This window comes from Colobus angolensis, unplaced genomic scaffold (assembly GCF_000951035.1).
Source record: "Colobus angolensis palliatus isolate OR3802 unplaced genomic scaffold, Cang.pa_1.0 Scaffold123, whole genome shotgun sequence".
Lineage (NCBI taxonomy): Eukaryota > Metazoa > Chordata > Mammalia > Primates > Cercopithecidae > Colobus > Colobus angolensis.
This window is the reverse complement of record NW_012113475.1, coordinates 436,338-453,125: the sequence shown is the minus strand read 5'-3', so window position 1 is coordinate 453,125 and position 16,788 is coordinate 436,338. Positions and strand designations below refer to the sequence as shown.

The 16,788-nt window shown below is 37.3% G+C and overlaps 1 protein-coding gene across 2 annotated transcripts in view; it reads left to right on the top strand.

Annotated features, from left to right (window-relative positions):
* Positions 1 to 16,788, top strand: part of FAM13A (family with sequence similarity 13, member A) — a 342,193-nt gene that overhangs the window by 288,108 nt on the left and 37,297 nt on the right. For both annotated transcript variants that reach the window (XM_011932518.1, XM_011932526.1), the window contains 2 exons: positions 12,578 to 12,654; positions 13,351 to 13,393. In XM_011932518.1, coding sequence (XP_011787908.1) covers positions 12,578 to 12,654; positions 13,351 to 13,393 — 120 coding nt within the window. The remainder of the gene's footprint in view (positions 1 to 12,577; positions 12,655 to 13,350; positions 13,394 to 16,788) is intronic.

The window sequence follows — 16,788 nt, the reverse complement described above, 5'->3', positions numbered from 1 at the left end:
TGTGCAAATCCTCTGAAGAACTTTGTCTCTGATCAGTTTTTAGCTCCATGCTGTGTTTTTCATACATTCAATAAAATTCACGGGCCACCTATTTTCTCATTGTCAATTTCTACATGTGCTCAGAGAAGATTTCTAATTTTTCCATAAGTAAAATATACATAAATGCAAATCTAGGATTTTTTCCCCCATAATGTCTCAATGCATGGTTTCTGGAAGTAAACTGATCAGCTAGAATGGACAGAAGTAATCATCTACCTCAGACTTATGTCTGGTACAATTCTCAAAATAAAGAATTTAAAGTTTGGAATCATGACACACTTTTTTAACACTGATAATTTCATTTTTGTTGTTAAAAGTAAATATTTAAATAAAATAAATGGTATTAACGTCATTAGCTCTCTATTTGGCCCATGATTTGCTTATCTGCCAAAGAGATATCTGGTGACTGGAAGTCTGAGACTTGGCTTTATAGTGTGAAAAGAAGCTATGAAGCAGGCTTCTCAGTTTGAATCCCTTTTTACGTTCATTTAACCCATTAATTTTTTCTACCAGGAATAGTGTCATAAGTTAGTTAGATGGTAATAGTTAATAGAAGTGGAAAAGTACATATACTCCTTAGAATATATGTTTACTGATAAAACTATGGACATGGTCTGTGCTGAAAAACATTGGGATGGAAGATCCTAATTCCATTTGGGGATTTTTATGTGAAAGAACTTGCCCCTACCTCAGTTGCCAGTTTCCGCATTCCAGGATTGTGCCTGTCACATGTGAGCTCAGTGGACCGTGTCTTTGTTGCAATGAATAACTTAAAACCCTGCCAATACAACTTAGAAGAAAAAATTCCTCATCTCTAAAGTAGGGTGTTCTCAAAGATTTTTTCCAGTTCTTATATTCCATGAATTTAAACATCTAATCTTCTCAAGTAACCACAAAGCAAAGAGCCAGGGAATACAACAAAGACTAGTGTTAAGACTACATCCTGAAAGTTAAGTTGTGTATCTTCACTTCTCCCTTATTTTTAACCTTCTAATTCTACTTTCTCCAACTTTCCTCCAAAACCTTTCCCTAGCCCATTTTAAGTTCTTTACATTCTGACCAAACATTTGTTTCTATTGCTTAAAAAAATTATACATAATTATATATCTTCTATGTGGCAGGAAATAGTTTAGATCCTGTGGATACAGTAATGAGAAAAACAGGTAACAATTCCTGCCTTCCTGGAGCTTACATTCTAGTCAGGGAAACAGACAATAACCAAGATAAATAAGTAAAGAATAAAGTATATTAGGTAGTGATAACAACCAGAAAGAAAAAATATCTAGGGAATGGGGACAGGAACTGTGAGGGGGCAAGGGATGCAGTTTTAAATGGAATAACCAGAGGGGACCTCTCTGAGAATTTGACACTTGAGTATAAAGAACTAGAGGAAGTAAGGAAGCAAGCCTTATTGATGGAATCACAGGTGCAAGGGCTTTGAGACAATTGTTTTCTGGAATATTCAAGGAGCCACAGAGACACCATTACCGTTGGAAAAGAGTGAGCAAAGTGAAAGAGGTAATGGAAAGGCAGGGCACATTAAATAGGTCCTTATAGATCATTGTAAGGACCCCTCCTTTATTCTGGGTGAGATGAGAAGGCATTGAGTTCTCAGTAGAACAGTGACCTGGCTTACTTAAATTTGGTGATGTTTTGTTGAGAATAGACAGTAAGCAGGCAAGGGCAGAAGCAGAGAGACCAGTTAGGAATCATTACAGTCATCTGGGTTTGAGATGATGATGGTTTGATCTGAGGTGATACAAGAGCCAGCTATATGGACTCACGGGCTGTACCCTGCACTGGTCTAGGGAGCACTGTTCCCATCAACTAAAACATGAATTGTTCCCCCTGGGAGTTGTGCACTGCAGTGGTCATGAGGTGGGGTAAGAAAATGAATGTATTTTGAAGATAGAATTGACAAAATCACCTGACAGATTCAATGTGGGGTATGAAAGCAAAAGAGGAGTCAAAGATGATTCCAAGATTTTTGGCCTGAGCAGCCAGGAGACTGGTGTTGCCAATTTACTGAGATGAAGTAGATAGAAGTTTTGGGAGTCATATCCTAAGTTCGGTTTCTGACATGGAAAGACTGAGCTGCCCATTAGACATCTAAGAGGAGAGATATTAGAGAGGCAACTGGGCTTCTGGGCCTAGAGTTTCGGGAGAATGTCCTCCTTAGAGATACAAATGTGGGAGTCATGAGCATTATAAATGACATTTAAAGCCAATACACTGGCTGAGATAACGAAGGGAGTGAATATAGATAGAAAAGGCCTTCTCACAAGGCCTTGTGGCAGAGAATGGGGAGATGAGAAGCCAGCAGAAGAAACTTAAGAAGCAGCAGCCAGAAAACTAGAAGAAAAATGAGGTAAGTTTGGTATCTTAGAAGCCAAGTAACCAAGGGTCTCAAAGAGGAAGGAGAATCAGAGGATAGGTCAAGTAGAAGACTGTGAGTTCGACCATTGACATTAGCAAAATGTAGCTCCCTGGTGATCTTAGTAAGAACAGTGTTGGTAGAAAGATGGCAGCAAGAGCCATTTTCAGGAGAAGATGGTAGGAGAGTAACTGAAGACAGTGAGTAAATGGCTTCACAGTGATCTTGCTGGCCCACAGCACAGCCAAAGAGGAGAATATGGTGTAGACCTGGAAAAGCATCTTACAGATGTGGTGTCTTTACAGTGGGAACTATCTGGCTCCTTTCTCCGTCTGTCCTTTTGCCTCTTGAGGATATCATGATCTGCAGAGACCAAGAAACTACAGATAATTGAGAGCTCAGCAATCGGAGCAGTGCGGTATCAGTCTGGGCATCAGACTGCACTGCCTTACCTCAAATTATTGCCACAATTTCAACCTTTCCCTTTCCTTAAACCCCAAGCTCATACCTGTGCCCTTCCTTCTCTACCAGAAGAAAACCTTATCTCCTCTTTTACTTGAAGAGCTGAAATAACCAGCTTCTGTTTCAACTTCCCTCACTTCACTTCCAAATTTCTCTAGCTCTCTGCCTATTTTATTTTCTTTCCTGCTCAAATGACAAAGTAAATTTCCTAAATTCTAAGACTAACCTCTAAGGTGAAAAGTATCTTTGGAAATTCTATTTTTTACATCCATCTCCCAGCCTACCTCACACAGGCATAAAAACATATTTACACATACACACTTCCTCTCTATTGGCTCATCTCCATTGGCTTAGAAAACCAAAAAAGTCTATCTCCAAACTTCCACTCTAGGGCAGAGTTTAATACTTTGAGTCAAAAATCACAACACATTCATGCATTTTATCCAGTAATCCTCCGTCTGCTACTCTGTTCTAGGTGCATAATCCTTTTTTGTTTGTTTGTTTGAGATGGAGTTTCACTCTTATTGCCCACTGGAGTGCAATGACGCGATCTCAGCTCGCTGCAACCTCCCCCTCCCGGGTTCAAGTGATTCTCCTACTTCAGCCTCCCGAGTAGCTGGGTTTGCAGGTGCACACTACTACACCCAGCTAATATTTGTATTTTACTAGAGATGGGGTTTCACCATGTTGGCCAGGCTGGTCCCGAACTCCTGACTTCAATTGATCTGCCCGCCTCAGCTTCCCAAAGTGCTGGGATTACAGGCATGAGCCACCACACCCAGCCACTAGGTGTATAATCTTAAATATTGAAAAAACCATATGTATTAATTTGCTCACTGCAAGGCTATTTATAATCATGGAAAATTAGAAGCTGTTTAAATGTTCAAAAGTAGAAGAGCAGACAAGTAACATTTGTATGTCAACTCAATAAAATATTCTGCAATGATTCAAAATTATAGTTATGAAGATTATATAATAAAATAGGAAATATTTGACAAGTTATATTTTAAGTGCTTTGCATATATTCTCAATTTTAACCCTCCCAATAGTCCATGGGTAGATATTGTTATTCCCATTCTAATCATGAGGAAAAGTAGGCACAGGAGATTAAACAACTAGGTAACACATAAGTGGTGGAGCTGGGATTCCACTGTACTGCCCTTCAATATAAAAATAAGTTATGAAGCATTATCTACAGTGCATGCACATATATGCATGACATATTCATTTCTAGGAAAAAAGGCTAAAAGGATATATAGCTAAAAGTGATTGTATGATTGTATTATGTTGGTGGCAGTAGTATTAGAGGTAATTGTTTCTCTTCTCTCCACATATGTTCTGTGTGATTCTATGAATTCTATAATATTACATTTAATATATAAAAAATACAAACAAAGTCTATAGGTCTCTTATTTATGAACAACTTCCTTTTAGTTTCAGGTGTACATGAAATCTCAGTCAAGGTTCAAGAAAGGAGAATAGGTCTTATAATCATACCTGAATTTCAGTTCCAGCTATCTCACTTCATAGCTATGGCAAGTAAAGCACATTACTTAGCCTTTTACTTCATCTGTAAAATAGCAGCTTTTTGTGAGATTGTGTTTTTTTTTGTGAGATTTAAATGCAACTAAATATGCTAAAGAATAGGTAAAACTGAGCACAGTAAATATGTTTCTGCTCCCTCTGCTCTGATGGCCAATCTCTTTTCTTCATTTTACCATCACACATTTTGAACAGTCTGTACTTGTTAGTTTCAGTTCTTCTATTTTTTTTAAGAGGCAGAGTCTCACTCTGTCATCCAGCCTGGAGTGCAGTGGTATGATCAAAGCTCACTGCAACACCCAACTCCTGGGCTTAAGGGATCCTCCTGCCCCAGCCTCCCAAGTAGCCAGGACCGTAGGCATGTGCCACCACACCCAGCTGATTTTTAAAATGTTCTGTAGAGACAGAGTTTCACTATGTTGCCCAGGCTGGTCTCAAACTTCTGGCCTCAAGTAATCCTCCGACCTCAGCCTCCCAAAGTGCTAGGATTACAGGAGTGAGGTGCCACGCCCAGACCCCATGCTTCTTTTCATATTTATACATCAGTCCCTATAGTCTAGATTCCACCCCCAACCCCAATCCAAACCCCAACCCTGTTCTCTACAGAACTTTTCTTCATGTCTCTACTGGTCTTTTGTGCTATCACTGGTCCCTGTGCTATGACTTCATCTAGTTCTTGGCCTCCTCAAGGCCTTGGGGTGTTTGATACTTTGTGGCTCTTTGTCTGAACCCTTTCTCACTGGGTCTCAATGATGTTGACCTCTCCTTGTCCTCATACCACAATGACTGTTTTCTTCTTTGCTGTATCCTTCCCTGGCTAAGCTCCCATAAATCATGCTTGGATTTAAATGTTACCTAGATTTTTGTCTCATATCTCTTTTCTATCTGAACTTTCAGAGCTTCTCCAGTTCCATGGTTTCAGTTGTCACCTCTCTACAAATGACTTACAAATTAACATTTGATGGATTCTGTCTGCAGTTCACCCCAGAGAATACTTTAAACTCAACATGTTGAAACCAAACTCATCATCTTCTCCTCAATCTCTTTTTCATTCAAGAGTCCCATCTGATTCAATCACATCATCGTCTCCTTAGTCATTTTCCAAGTCCTTTCCTTTTCCTCACCTCCATCCTTCTTTCAACATTTTAATCATTTGTCAAATTTAGTTGATTCTGCTTTTTAAAAAGATATTATGTGCATCTCCTTTCCCTTTTTGCGTTGCGAGTACATAGCTGAGGCTCTTATTATAACTAATTTGGAATATTGAAACAGCCAGCCAACATGTGTCCAAGCCTCTACTCACTTTCCTCTCCAGAACATGTCTGCTGCTACAAAACAATTATCTATGTAATGCAGCAATTTTCAACCATTGTTTTCAGTGTAACACAACTCAGCAAGAACTCTTGTCAAAAACTACATGATCGTGATTTTCTGGGTGGTATCAAATAATAATGTAAAAAAGTCCAACAATGTGAACCACTGACTTAAAATTATTTATTCCTTCAATCACACAACAGCTAACTATATGACAAGCACTATTTTCAACACTAAGGACACAATATGATCAAAACCGACACACACTCTACCTTCCTGAAGTTTACAGTCTCATAAAATGAGATAGATAAGAAAGAAATATCTGGTCAGATGGCAATACATGCTGTGGAGAGAAATAAGGCAGGGTAAAGAGTATGGAAAGTGGTAAGAGGTAAAGGATCGATATCCTAGAGGACATTCATGTCAGGCCTCGCTGAAAATGATGCTTGTGCAGAGACCTGAAGGAGTTGAGGCAATGAGCCATCAGGATATCTGGGGAGAGAAAATCCAGGCAGAAGGAGCAGCATGCTGAGCCTTTGAGGACAGGGAAGTGGTGGCCATGGTTAGAACAGAGTTGAGAGGAGCATTGTAGGAGATGAGATCAAAGATGCAGCAGAGGTCCTGATCACCTAAGGCTTCATAGCCATTTTTAGGACTTTAGCAGTTACCTTAAGTAGGATGAGGAGCCACAGAAGATTGAGAGGGGAAGGAAGCCATTTTGCGACATACCTTATAAAAGGATCACTGTGGCAACTGTGTTAAGTATAGTGTATGGGGTGATGAGAAATGGATAAGGACTAAAGTAAAATAATTGACATAATCTAATAAAGAATTCAAGTAGGCAGTTAGATATATTAATCTGGAGGTCAAGGGAGAGAGGAAATAAATAATTTTGGAAGTCTTTGGCACACAGTTGGTTTTTAAACCCTTGAGAGTGGATAAGCTGACACCAAAGGACCAAGTAAAAAGGGCAAAAAGAAAGGGTCCAAGGACTAAGCCCTGAGACATACCAACATTTAGGAGGTAAGCAGATGAGAAGGGAGCACCACAAGGGACTAAGAAGGAGCTGCTGCCAATCTCCAGTGCAGCATGAAGGCAAGAGCCTCATTAGATTTAGGTCCAGAGAAAATCAGAAGAAAGAAATTGAAATAGGGAGTGAGTGATAATTTCACATATATCTAGCTAACCCACAGCTACCTTGATGGGAGCTCTATCGGTGGGAAGAGGCAGGAAGAGCCTGATTAAGTGGGTTCAAGAAAGCCTAAGAGGAAATGAGTTGGATACTACAAATATAGACAGTCTTTGAACAGGTTTTGCCTTACAGAGGGGAAGAAAAACGAGGTAGCAGTTGGAGAGAATACAAGCTGAAGACAGTTTTTAGAAGGCAGTGATGTTACAGAATATTTGTATAAGACAAGCCAATGGAGAGGAGGAGTTGACGATGCAAGAGAGATCCGTTGCAGGAGCAATGTTCTTGATAGGGGATAGGGGATGGAACCTGATGGACAAGTGGAGTGGTGTGATCATAGATCACTTTGATCTAAAGACCATCTCGTCAAAAACTCCAACAGCTCCCCCACTGCCTCCTTTGCATAACACCAAAGGTCTATCTGTGTTCTAACCACAGCCCACATTTCATATATGAGAAGTGAATACTCTTCTAACTTCTATCAGCCTCTTCATGTTTATGCACACATCTAGGATTCCTTTCCATTTTGTACTATTGAGTAAGGAAAGAAGGCTATACATATTCAGTAGAAGCCGTACTTCGAGTATCCATACAACCATCTGGATTTTTACTTTCAGTAAGTATAGTATTCTATACTTACATGAGATATTCAACACTTTTGTTATAAAATGGGCTTTCTGTTAGGTGATTTTGCCCAACTGTAAGCTAATTTAAGTGTTCTGACCATGTTTGGGCTAGGCTAAGGTGTGCCATTCAGTAGGTTAGGTGTACTAAAAGCATTTTTGGCTTATGATATTTTCTAATTACCATGGGTTTATTGGGATATAACCTCCATGGTAAGTTGAAGAGCGTCTGTACCTGATGAAGCATTGTATTGGCCAGTCTGGAAGCCACACATATCACTTCTCACATCCCATTGGAGAGCAGTCAGTCAGATGGTTGTACCTGATCACAAGAGAGACTGGGAAATGTATTGTTGCTGGGCATCTAACTACTTTATGACAGTGGAAGAAGCATAGCATGGGTTTGGGTGGACAACTGGCAAACTCTTCATAGGCATCCTTTATGATACCAGTAGTTCTTTTTGAATATGGATGAGCTTATACAATTTTAAGCAACAAAACATAAAATGTACAAAAGGGTACAAAAAAGAATTCAAATATGCCATTAATCCTTTCTTAACGAGACTATCAAATATTCTCCTTCTCTTAGAGCTCAAGGTTAGAATAATGAACCTGTTTTGACTAACAGCATTCCTGTAGCCTTCAGATTGAGCTGTTTGTATATTGAGAGAGGCATTTTTGTGTGTGTCCTCTATTAAAGCTTTGTCAGCATTTTACAGTTTTAGAAGATGAATTTGTTTTTGTTCCAAGTGTTAAGTGCTTCAGTCAGTGGTCAAACAGGTTTTGAGCCTAGCTTTCAATGCCAACACAGAGAGGGAGAAAGAAAAATAGTTGAAAATAAATTCCACAGTCTAAAATGAACTTTTATCAAGGCTTTTGCTCTTTTAGACTTGAGGTTATCTTTATACTTAAGGAGAATGGTTTTTAAAATTTAGTTCCTCTGACACCCCAAAATTATCAAAATAAATTATGCCATAGTGATTCTGTGTTTTGAAAGTCATTGATAGGACTTACATGAGTCATAATTTTATGGATTATAAACTAGGCTTTATCTAGTTGAAAAAAATTGCAACACAAGAAGCAACTTTATTAAATTAGACCTGAAGTCAAAATCTGTTCTTCGCTGCTTTTTAAAAATTACCTATTCCCTTTAAAAAATCCCAAATTTAGAAAAGGAATTAAAAATTAATGTAATAAAACACTTCCACAATATTCTATTACTTCAACATCTAATCAATGAAAACATTAATAGACTACTCCTTTACCACACCTGGTAGAGATGTGTTTGGGACATAAAACTGTTTAAAACCTTCAAAAGACAATGACTCAATATTTTCTTGTAAGACAAGTACTATTAGCACCTGGAGCACATCTGAAGGTCTACTTCTCAAAAGCATTCTGCATTTCAGCATTATTTTGACCTGTACATTACACTTTTCCCTTCCCTCATCTTAGTGAAGTAGAGAGATTACTTATCTATTTCTTTATCTTAATCATTCCTCCCTAACCCCAAGACAAAGAATACAAATTAGAATCTACAAAATGTATTGTGCCCATGGAAATACATAGTTTTGTTACTGTACTCATAGATGTTTACTACCCTTGTTAGTCTGATTCTGAAAAAAAAAAAATACTTTCCCAGTTGTAGCATTCTTCAGATTTTCCATTTCCAAAAGGTATAGGTGCATCCCAGCTACCTTAGGAAAGGAACACTGTGTACCTGCTTGCTGTTTTAGTGAAACCAGACAATGAATATTCAGCAGGCCCAAATGTGTACAGAAATAACATGACAATTAGAATTACTAAAAAGCCTTAGAGAAGAATATTGAACAATATTGGAAATCAGCCTTTGTGAATTACATCTACAAAACCTCAAATAGTTGGAGAGTTCTTAAACTTATGGATAAAACATGTAAAAAGTGGTAGGGATGGAGTTGAAGAAGTTAATACTTGTTTTAACCCTAGAGGTCAGCTAAGCTTTCTCACATCTCACAACTGCTTTTTGCAAAGCTGTGTGACCTAACCGACTTTATTCTGTAGTTCCTGACACCTGTATCAGTTATATTTTGGTTCCTCTGTTTAGGGGAAAAAAAAAAAAAAAAATCCATCTTCTAACATCTTCTAACTGAAATATCTCTAAATTTATATAATGCTATTATGTTTTATTTTCTGTTCACTCTTATTCTTTCTGAATATTTCTTTTTTATTTTATATTTTTCTTTCAAGCTATCTCCTACATGAAGGATCTGAATATTTCTTTTCTTTTTTTTTTTTTTTTTTTTGAGACGGAGTCTCGCTCTGTCACCCAGGCTGGAGTACAGTGGCCAGATCTCAGCTCACTGCAAGCTCTGCCTCCTGGGTTCACGCCATTCTCCTGCCTTAGCCTCCCGAGTAGCTGGGACTACAGGCACTGCCACCTCGCCCGGCTAGTTTTTTGTATTTTTTTTAGTAGAGACGGGGTTTCACCATGTTAGCCGGGGTGGTCTCGATCTCCTGACCTCGTGATCCACCCGCCTCGGCCTCCCAAAGTGCTGGGATTACAGGCTTGAGCCACTGCGCCCGGCCGGATCTTAATATTTCTTAGCCTTGATCTGAAAATGATTAGTTCTTTGGAAATAGTCATTTACATGTAATTATGAATGTATCATTTCATTGGTGCTGCTGTGAAATGAACTGAGGACAGAGGATTGTGCTTTCCTTTGGAATTCATGTTTCAGAGCTTTAGGAAAACCTAATACTATTGCACTAGATCTTACACTAAAGATTCTGATAATCTATTGAAGATTACCAATGGGAACAAAGATTCTTTGTCATAGATACATCCCTTTTCATCAGGAAAGTCACATTCAGGTAATAAGAGCAATTATTCTTGATTTAATGGGAGCCATTTTATAAAGTCCTCTTCTAACTCAAACTTTAGAGGTATGAATAAAATTGAATGTTGTAATTTTTAATTTCTTGGATCCATTCTAAAATTATCTAAGTGTGTAAATCGATGCTCAGTATTCTAGTATTCTAATGGCAGACACAAACACTGTATTTCCTGTTCTTCGGACAGTGTCTTGACTGTGAACAAATAACAGTAAAATATTTTCCTTGGAGACATATAACAAACATCTTGGAGATACTATAACAAATAACAATAAAATGTTTTCCTTGGTTCAGAAACAATAACATCAACAATTCATTAATTATATTATTAACAGTATTCATTAAACGTACCAGGCATTATTCTTTTTTTTTTTTTTTTCTTGAGACGGAGTCTCTCAGTGTTGCTAGGCTGGAGTGCAGTGGCGCAATCTTGGCTCACTGCAGCCTCCGCCTCCTGGGTTCAAGCAGTTCTCCTGCCTCAGCCTCCCAAGTAGCTGGTACTGCAGGCACGTGCCACCACACCCAGCTAATTTTTGTATTTTTAGTAGAGATGGAGTTTCACTGTGTTGGTCAGAATGGTATCAATCTCTTGACCTCGTGATCTGCCCACCTCAGCCTCCCAAAGTGCTGGGATTACAGGTGTGAGTCACCACGCCCATCATTATTCTAGTACTTTATATATCACTTTATTTAATCCTCATGACCACCCTATGTTAACTATTGTTGCCATCTTCATTTTCCAGATGAAGAAATTAAGGCTCAAGTAGGGTCATGCAATTGGCAAATGGTGGAACTGGAATTCTAACCCAAGTATTCTGATTCAGAGCCACCGTCATAATTATTATACTATGATATCTCTCTTTGTTTCTATTCTTTAATGGAGCCCAGGGTGTCAAACTGAGAATTCCAGGCAGATTGGCCAAACCAACATAAATGGAAAATAATTCAGCTATCTACCAAGCCAAAGATTAGTTTTCTATTCTAATTATGTGTTTATTTTGTGGAGATCATTGTAAATGCCAACTTCATGGGATTATCATGAATCTTAATTAGATTTACTTAGTAAAGGGTTTTATTATAATGGAATGTTATTGATATGTAGATGAACATATGTTACTTTCATATATATATAATTTACCTTGATGACACTGGATGAGTGGATTATGCTTAATATCCTTTTAATGCAGATATAAATCTGAGTTAACAAAATTCAGGTCCAAATTTCCAAGGCAGCTTTGTTTTTGAGTTTGCTGAATTCAGATATTCTCTTGTTTGCTTATGTGTAATCTCCTTTCAAGGAAATGGCTTACTTATTCTGTTCCAGTCACCTGAATGATATTTAGAAAGCATTGGCCTTATTCACAGAGGCAGTCAAAAAGATCTTACATATATGCCTCCTGGTAAGCATTAACCCTACCTGGTCAGCTGAAAATACATACTATTCAAATTTATTTTCTGTCTTTTTCCATCTTGGCTAATATAAAGATTAACATTAAATATTGTAGAAAGAAAGTTTCTTAAATTTTCATTTCTCTTTATAGATATTTTACAGCTTATGTATAAGCTACATGTTACTCTAGATAATATTAGCAGTATACACTGAGTATGTATATGTGTGAGTGTGCATGTATGTGTATATACATATATGTGTATACTCCACCTTCAATTTTATCAGTATACACTGAATATATATAAATGTGTGTATGCATATATATAAGAATGTATATATACATTCTTAAACATATATATATATATAGAGAGAGAGAGAGAGAGAAAATGTTACATCTGTTTCTGATGAGATTCAAGGTCAGATTCCTCAATTCTAAGTCTGACCCACCCTGATTCTCTAACAATCTGGCTTTTGCTATTTAGCTGTCCAATATGGATAATACCTAAGAGAGACATTATAGGGCACAATGGCCATTTCTGTGATGCTGTCACATATCTTTGTTCAAAGGATGATAAAGTTCAATAGACAATTCTATGAAAGTAGGATGTAATAAACTGTCATAATTTTACTAGTTTAAACAAGGATAAAAATATGAGGACTGGAATTAGTTTATATATACATATTATGTGATTTTTCTATTTTAAAGAAAGGAGGGTCTGCGTTGCATATTTCTTACCATTCCTGTTGGGCAACCAATAATGGTTCTGTTACAGAATATGGAAAGTCTCAATTCCACACGATCTCATGAGAGAACTGGACCTGATGGTTTTGAACAGATGTCCGATGAAAGGTAATTTTAGAATTACCTCCTCATATTCTTTCCAAGGGCAGGAAAAGGTTATTTTCATGTAATGCAATGTGAATTATAAGAACTAAAAAGAATGGAATTAAAGGACTATATATTTACCAGCAATATTTTATTTATTTATTTATTTATTTTTTGAGACGGAGTCTCGCTCTGCTGCCCAGGCTGGAGTGCAATGGCCAGATCTCAGCTCACTGCAAGCTCCGCCTCCTGGGTTTACGCCATTCTCCTGCCTCAGCCTCCCAAGTAGCTGGGACTACAGGTGCCCGGCTAGTTTTTTGTATTTTTTTAGTAGAGACGGGGTTTCACCGTATTAGCCAGGATGGTCTCGATCTCCTGACCTCGTGATCCACCCGTCTCGGCCTCCCAAAGTGCTGGGATTACAGGCTTGAGCCACCGCGCCCGGCCAGCAATATTTTATAGCAAGGAAAATGCTTAGAATAGAAAATCTATCACAGTGCTATTGAAGGCAAATAAATATAGTCATGTTTATTTGTGTTTCCAGTTTGCTTTGTTTTGATTAATTTTTTGTTTTGTGTTTTGTTTTTGAATTTTGTAAGTATTAGGCTTAGAGCTACTCAACATACTCTTAAAATAAAATCGGAATATCAATGGATGAAAAACATTGTTATAAAACAAGTAGATATTTTATGATTTTGTTGTTGTTGCCGTTATTTATAGGAAAGGAAGTGAAAAAGATGGTGGACACACTCAGCATTTCGAGGTGAGTAACTAACAAGCAAGAGTAAGACTGTGATGGGGCTGTTCATACACTCTTCAGTGTACCTCTGAAATATTAGTCTGTCAGTAAGGGACAATGAGGTAAGTAATATGACTGTGATTGATTAGAAAGGCAAATACCAAACTTAAAGATTCCTTGAGAAATCATAAGAACTTCATTATTTTCCTTTGTGAATTATTTTGTTTTGCTTATGATTATAAACTTTAATAGCACAAGAATTTCTCTTTAGATTTTCTATAGAGTAAAACAAAACAAAAAGTCAAAGCTACTGGTTTTATTTTCCACAATTTGATGCATTTTTTAAGTGATTGAAATATGTAGGTAGTGAGTCTTACTCACAAGGATTAGGTCATGAATCTTCAAATTAACATAAATTCACTTTGAGTTACTTAATCCAATTTGTTTGCTGAGTTTTGTCTCTCATTTTAAATAGACATTGGAGAAAAAAGTCTCTCACCTCCCTTATGTCATCTGTATCTTCAAGTTTCATTTACTTCCCTGGCCTCCCACGTGTCCTCCAGGCATCACCATGCTGACTCAAGTATTTCGTTTCCCTTTCTCCCAACTCCAGCTTCCATTCAGTGTGCCGAGCATCATTTTTATTTCATGTATGTGTATGCAATCTACTACCTCCAAATACTTCCAACTCCACCTTCAATCTTACCAGTTTTGCTTTTCAAGAAGTAAAGTTTTTCTTAACCCACTCTTAAATTCTGACTCTGGATATAAAGAGAACATTCCCTCTAGCCCAATAATTCTTAATCTCTGTTGGGCACTGACCGAATTCACTGATGGATTTAATCAACAACATATATTAAATCCTACTAGGTACAGGTACTGTGCTAGGAGCTGGGATTTAATGACAGCCACAGTCTATTCCCCCATGGAGTTTTACAGCTTAAAAATCAGAAAGCTACAGACACTCTTAGAAAATTGTATTATCATTAAAAAATGTGCATAAAATTCCTAGAAATTAATCCTCACTCCCTGAACACACGCTAATGCTCGTATCGACTACATTCAACTCTTGTCATATATATACTTCTTCACTAGATAATTTAGCCAGATAATAGGAGGGGAATGCTTCCTCTTTCTGACCCCACAGCTTCTGAGCCACTTTTTTCATCTATTTCCAACTCATTTATGCTTCCTTCCTTGGGACCCAGGCAACAAGCTGACATTCTTTTCTTGTCTCTAGGCATCTTTTTAAAGATCATGTTTCCCCCATGTTAGTGTCATGTTGTGTTTTGTTTTTTATGGTTTTATCCTTTCACTGCCATCTTCCTCCACTCACAGCAAGCACCTACTGATCTCCCATCTAACATGATTTTAAAGAAAATCGCTTTGCCAGTCTCCTGGAGAGGTCTTCTCAGTTCTTTCCTTTTGTGCCTGTTATCTTTTATGAGATAAAAGGGAATAAAAGTAACTTTTGTGGATGGACTTCATAGCATTAACTCATAAATTCCAAGTAGCACACAAACTAAATGGCAAACGAAACTGAACTCAGTCTGCCTTGGTCTTTGGTGGACAGCTCCCAGGGCAGTGGATGAATCATGGGGAAACAATCTCACATCCTTCTTCCATGTGCCAAGTCCTCTTCTTATGTGTGTTATCCATATGCAGCCACCAATCAGTGCCCAGTGCCACTGCTGGCACTGCTTAGGCATTCACTAATAATAATCATTGTCATCATGATGGTTTTGGTTAGGAGATAAAATTAGGTGGTGAACTAAAATCTAGACTAAGCTCTCCATGTCACCTTTCTATCACAGCTGCACCAAAGGAGAAAAATAAGACATCACTCCATAAGATTGGGATGATTTCTACTTGTGAAAGCATGTCCTTCTTTCACTGAAGGAAATATATTTTATTATTATCCATGAAAGACAGTGAAAAGAACTGTTTTCCATTTTGTAAAGGTTTTTCCTTTGTTTCAGTGTGCTGTTATTTATTACTTTTTAATATATGTAGTACTTCCTAAAACTTTCACCACCCAATATTTAACCTGGTTTTCTAGTAAAAACATCAGTAACCTTTCATTTTCAGTGATGAAAAATAAGTCTATACTTTGGTTACTCCTCCTAGAGTTCTGTTTAACCAGTATTTATTTTGTTTCAGGTCTCACTGCATAAGATTGAGATGTCAGATTTTACATGTCCACTATTGAATATATATTGTAATATTTCTAATTTTGTTTTCCATTAAGGTAGACTTTGTCCTTATTAGTATTGTGATTTAAAATTCTCCTTGTAAAATCTCAGATTCATATAAGATAACATAGCAAATGACAGCTCTTGCGGAAAGGTGATTTTTTTCGGGGGGGACTACTATTTCCATTAGAATGAGGAACACTTGTTTTCAGCCTCAGAAATGCTCTTTAGAGACAGGCAGAGAGAGGCTTCTCTTAGATCTGCCGCTCAAAGGCAAATGAAGTTACAACTGTGACCCCAGTTCTTAAATAATCAGTTTGCAGCCTTAAATGTGTTTTGTTTGGAGGTATGTATTGAAAGTGAACATGGGCTTATCCCTTTATTTCATATCTTTTTAATTTATTTTAATTATGCAACTAATCTTGTCCAAAAAGACGTTCTCCTGAGATCTCAGATGGGCATTGATCAATGATAGTTACCCGTTTCTATTTCATAAGAGTTCCTTATGTGGTTTGGATTAAAATTTGTTTAGTGACACACTGCCAATGAGAAAAAAAGTCAGGAGTCACTTTGAAATGTCCAAAATTAAAGTACAATTTCTTCAGGTAGGTTCAGAAAGGCTAATATTTTAATAAAATATCCTATCTGGGCAATATGAAATGAGATAACATGAGGAAGAGCCTAGCACACTGCTCCCTGGGCATGCAAAATCTAGAGTCTTTGTTCTTCTGTGTATTTTTAAACTCTTTTAACAAACTACAAGTATCCAGAAGAGAGGTAATCCTTAAAACTAGCATTTTCTAGATTCTAAAAGATATCCCTGAAATTACCGATTTTCAGAGTTCTGTTTCCAAGGGAGTTTATGCTTTATGCTTCAATTTAATCCCTGTTTTCTATGATGAAAATATTTTATTCTTCCCTATGAAATCCAGAATATTAAAACTAAAACCTTACAATGAATCTCTGTTGAGAAGTCAAAACAAGTAAGAATTGTTAACTACATATGAGGGAATTACATTATCTGGGAGAGATCATTTTATGTCAGAATTACAAGGTCAGTGAAGTGTTAAGTTCTTTCAAAATATTTTTACATTCTTTATGCTTTCTAAGCCTGCTGCTTAAGAGAGCTTAGAAGCATACCTTTGATAACAAACAAGACATTCATAATTTTAAAAAAAGACTAGTTCCATGTTTCTTACCCTGCTTCAAAAAAAAGGAAAAGAAAAA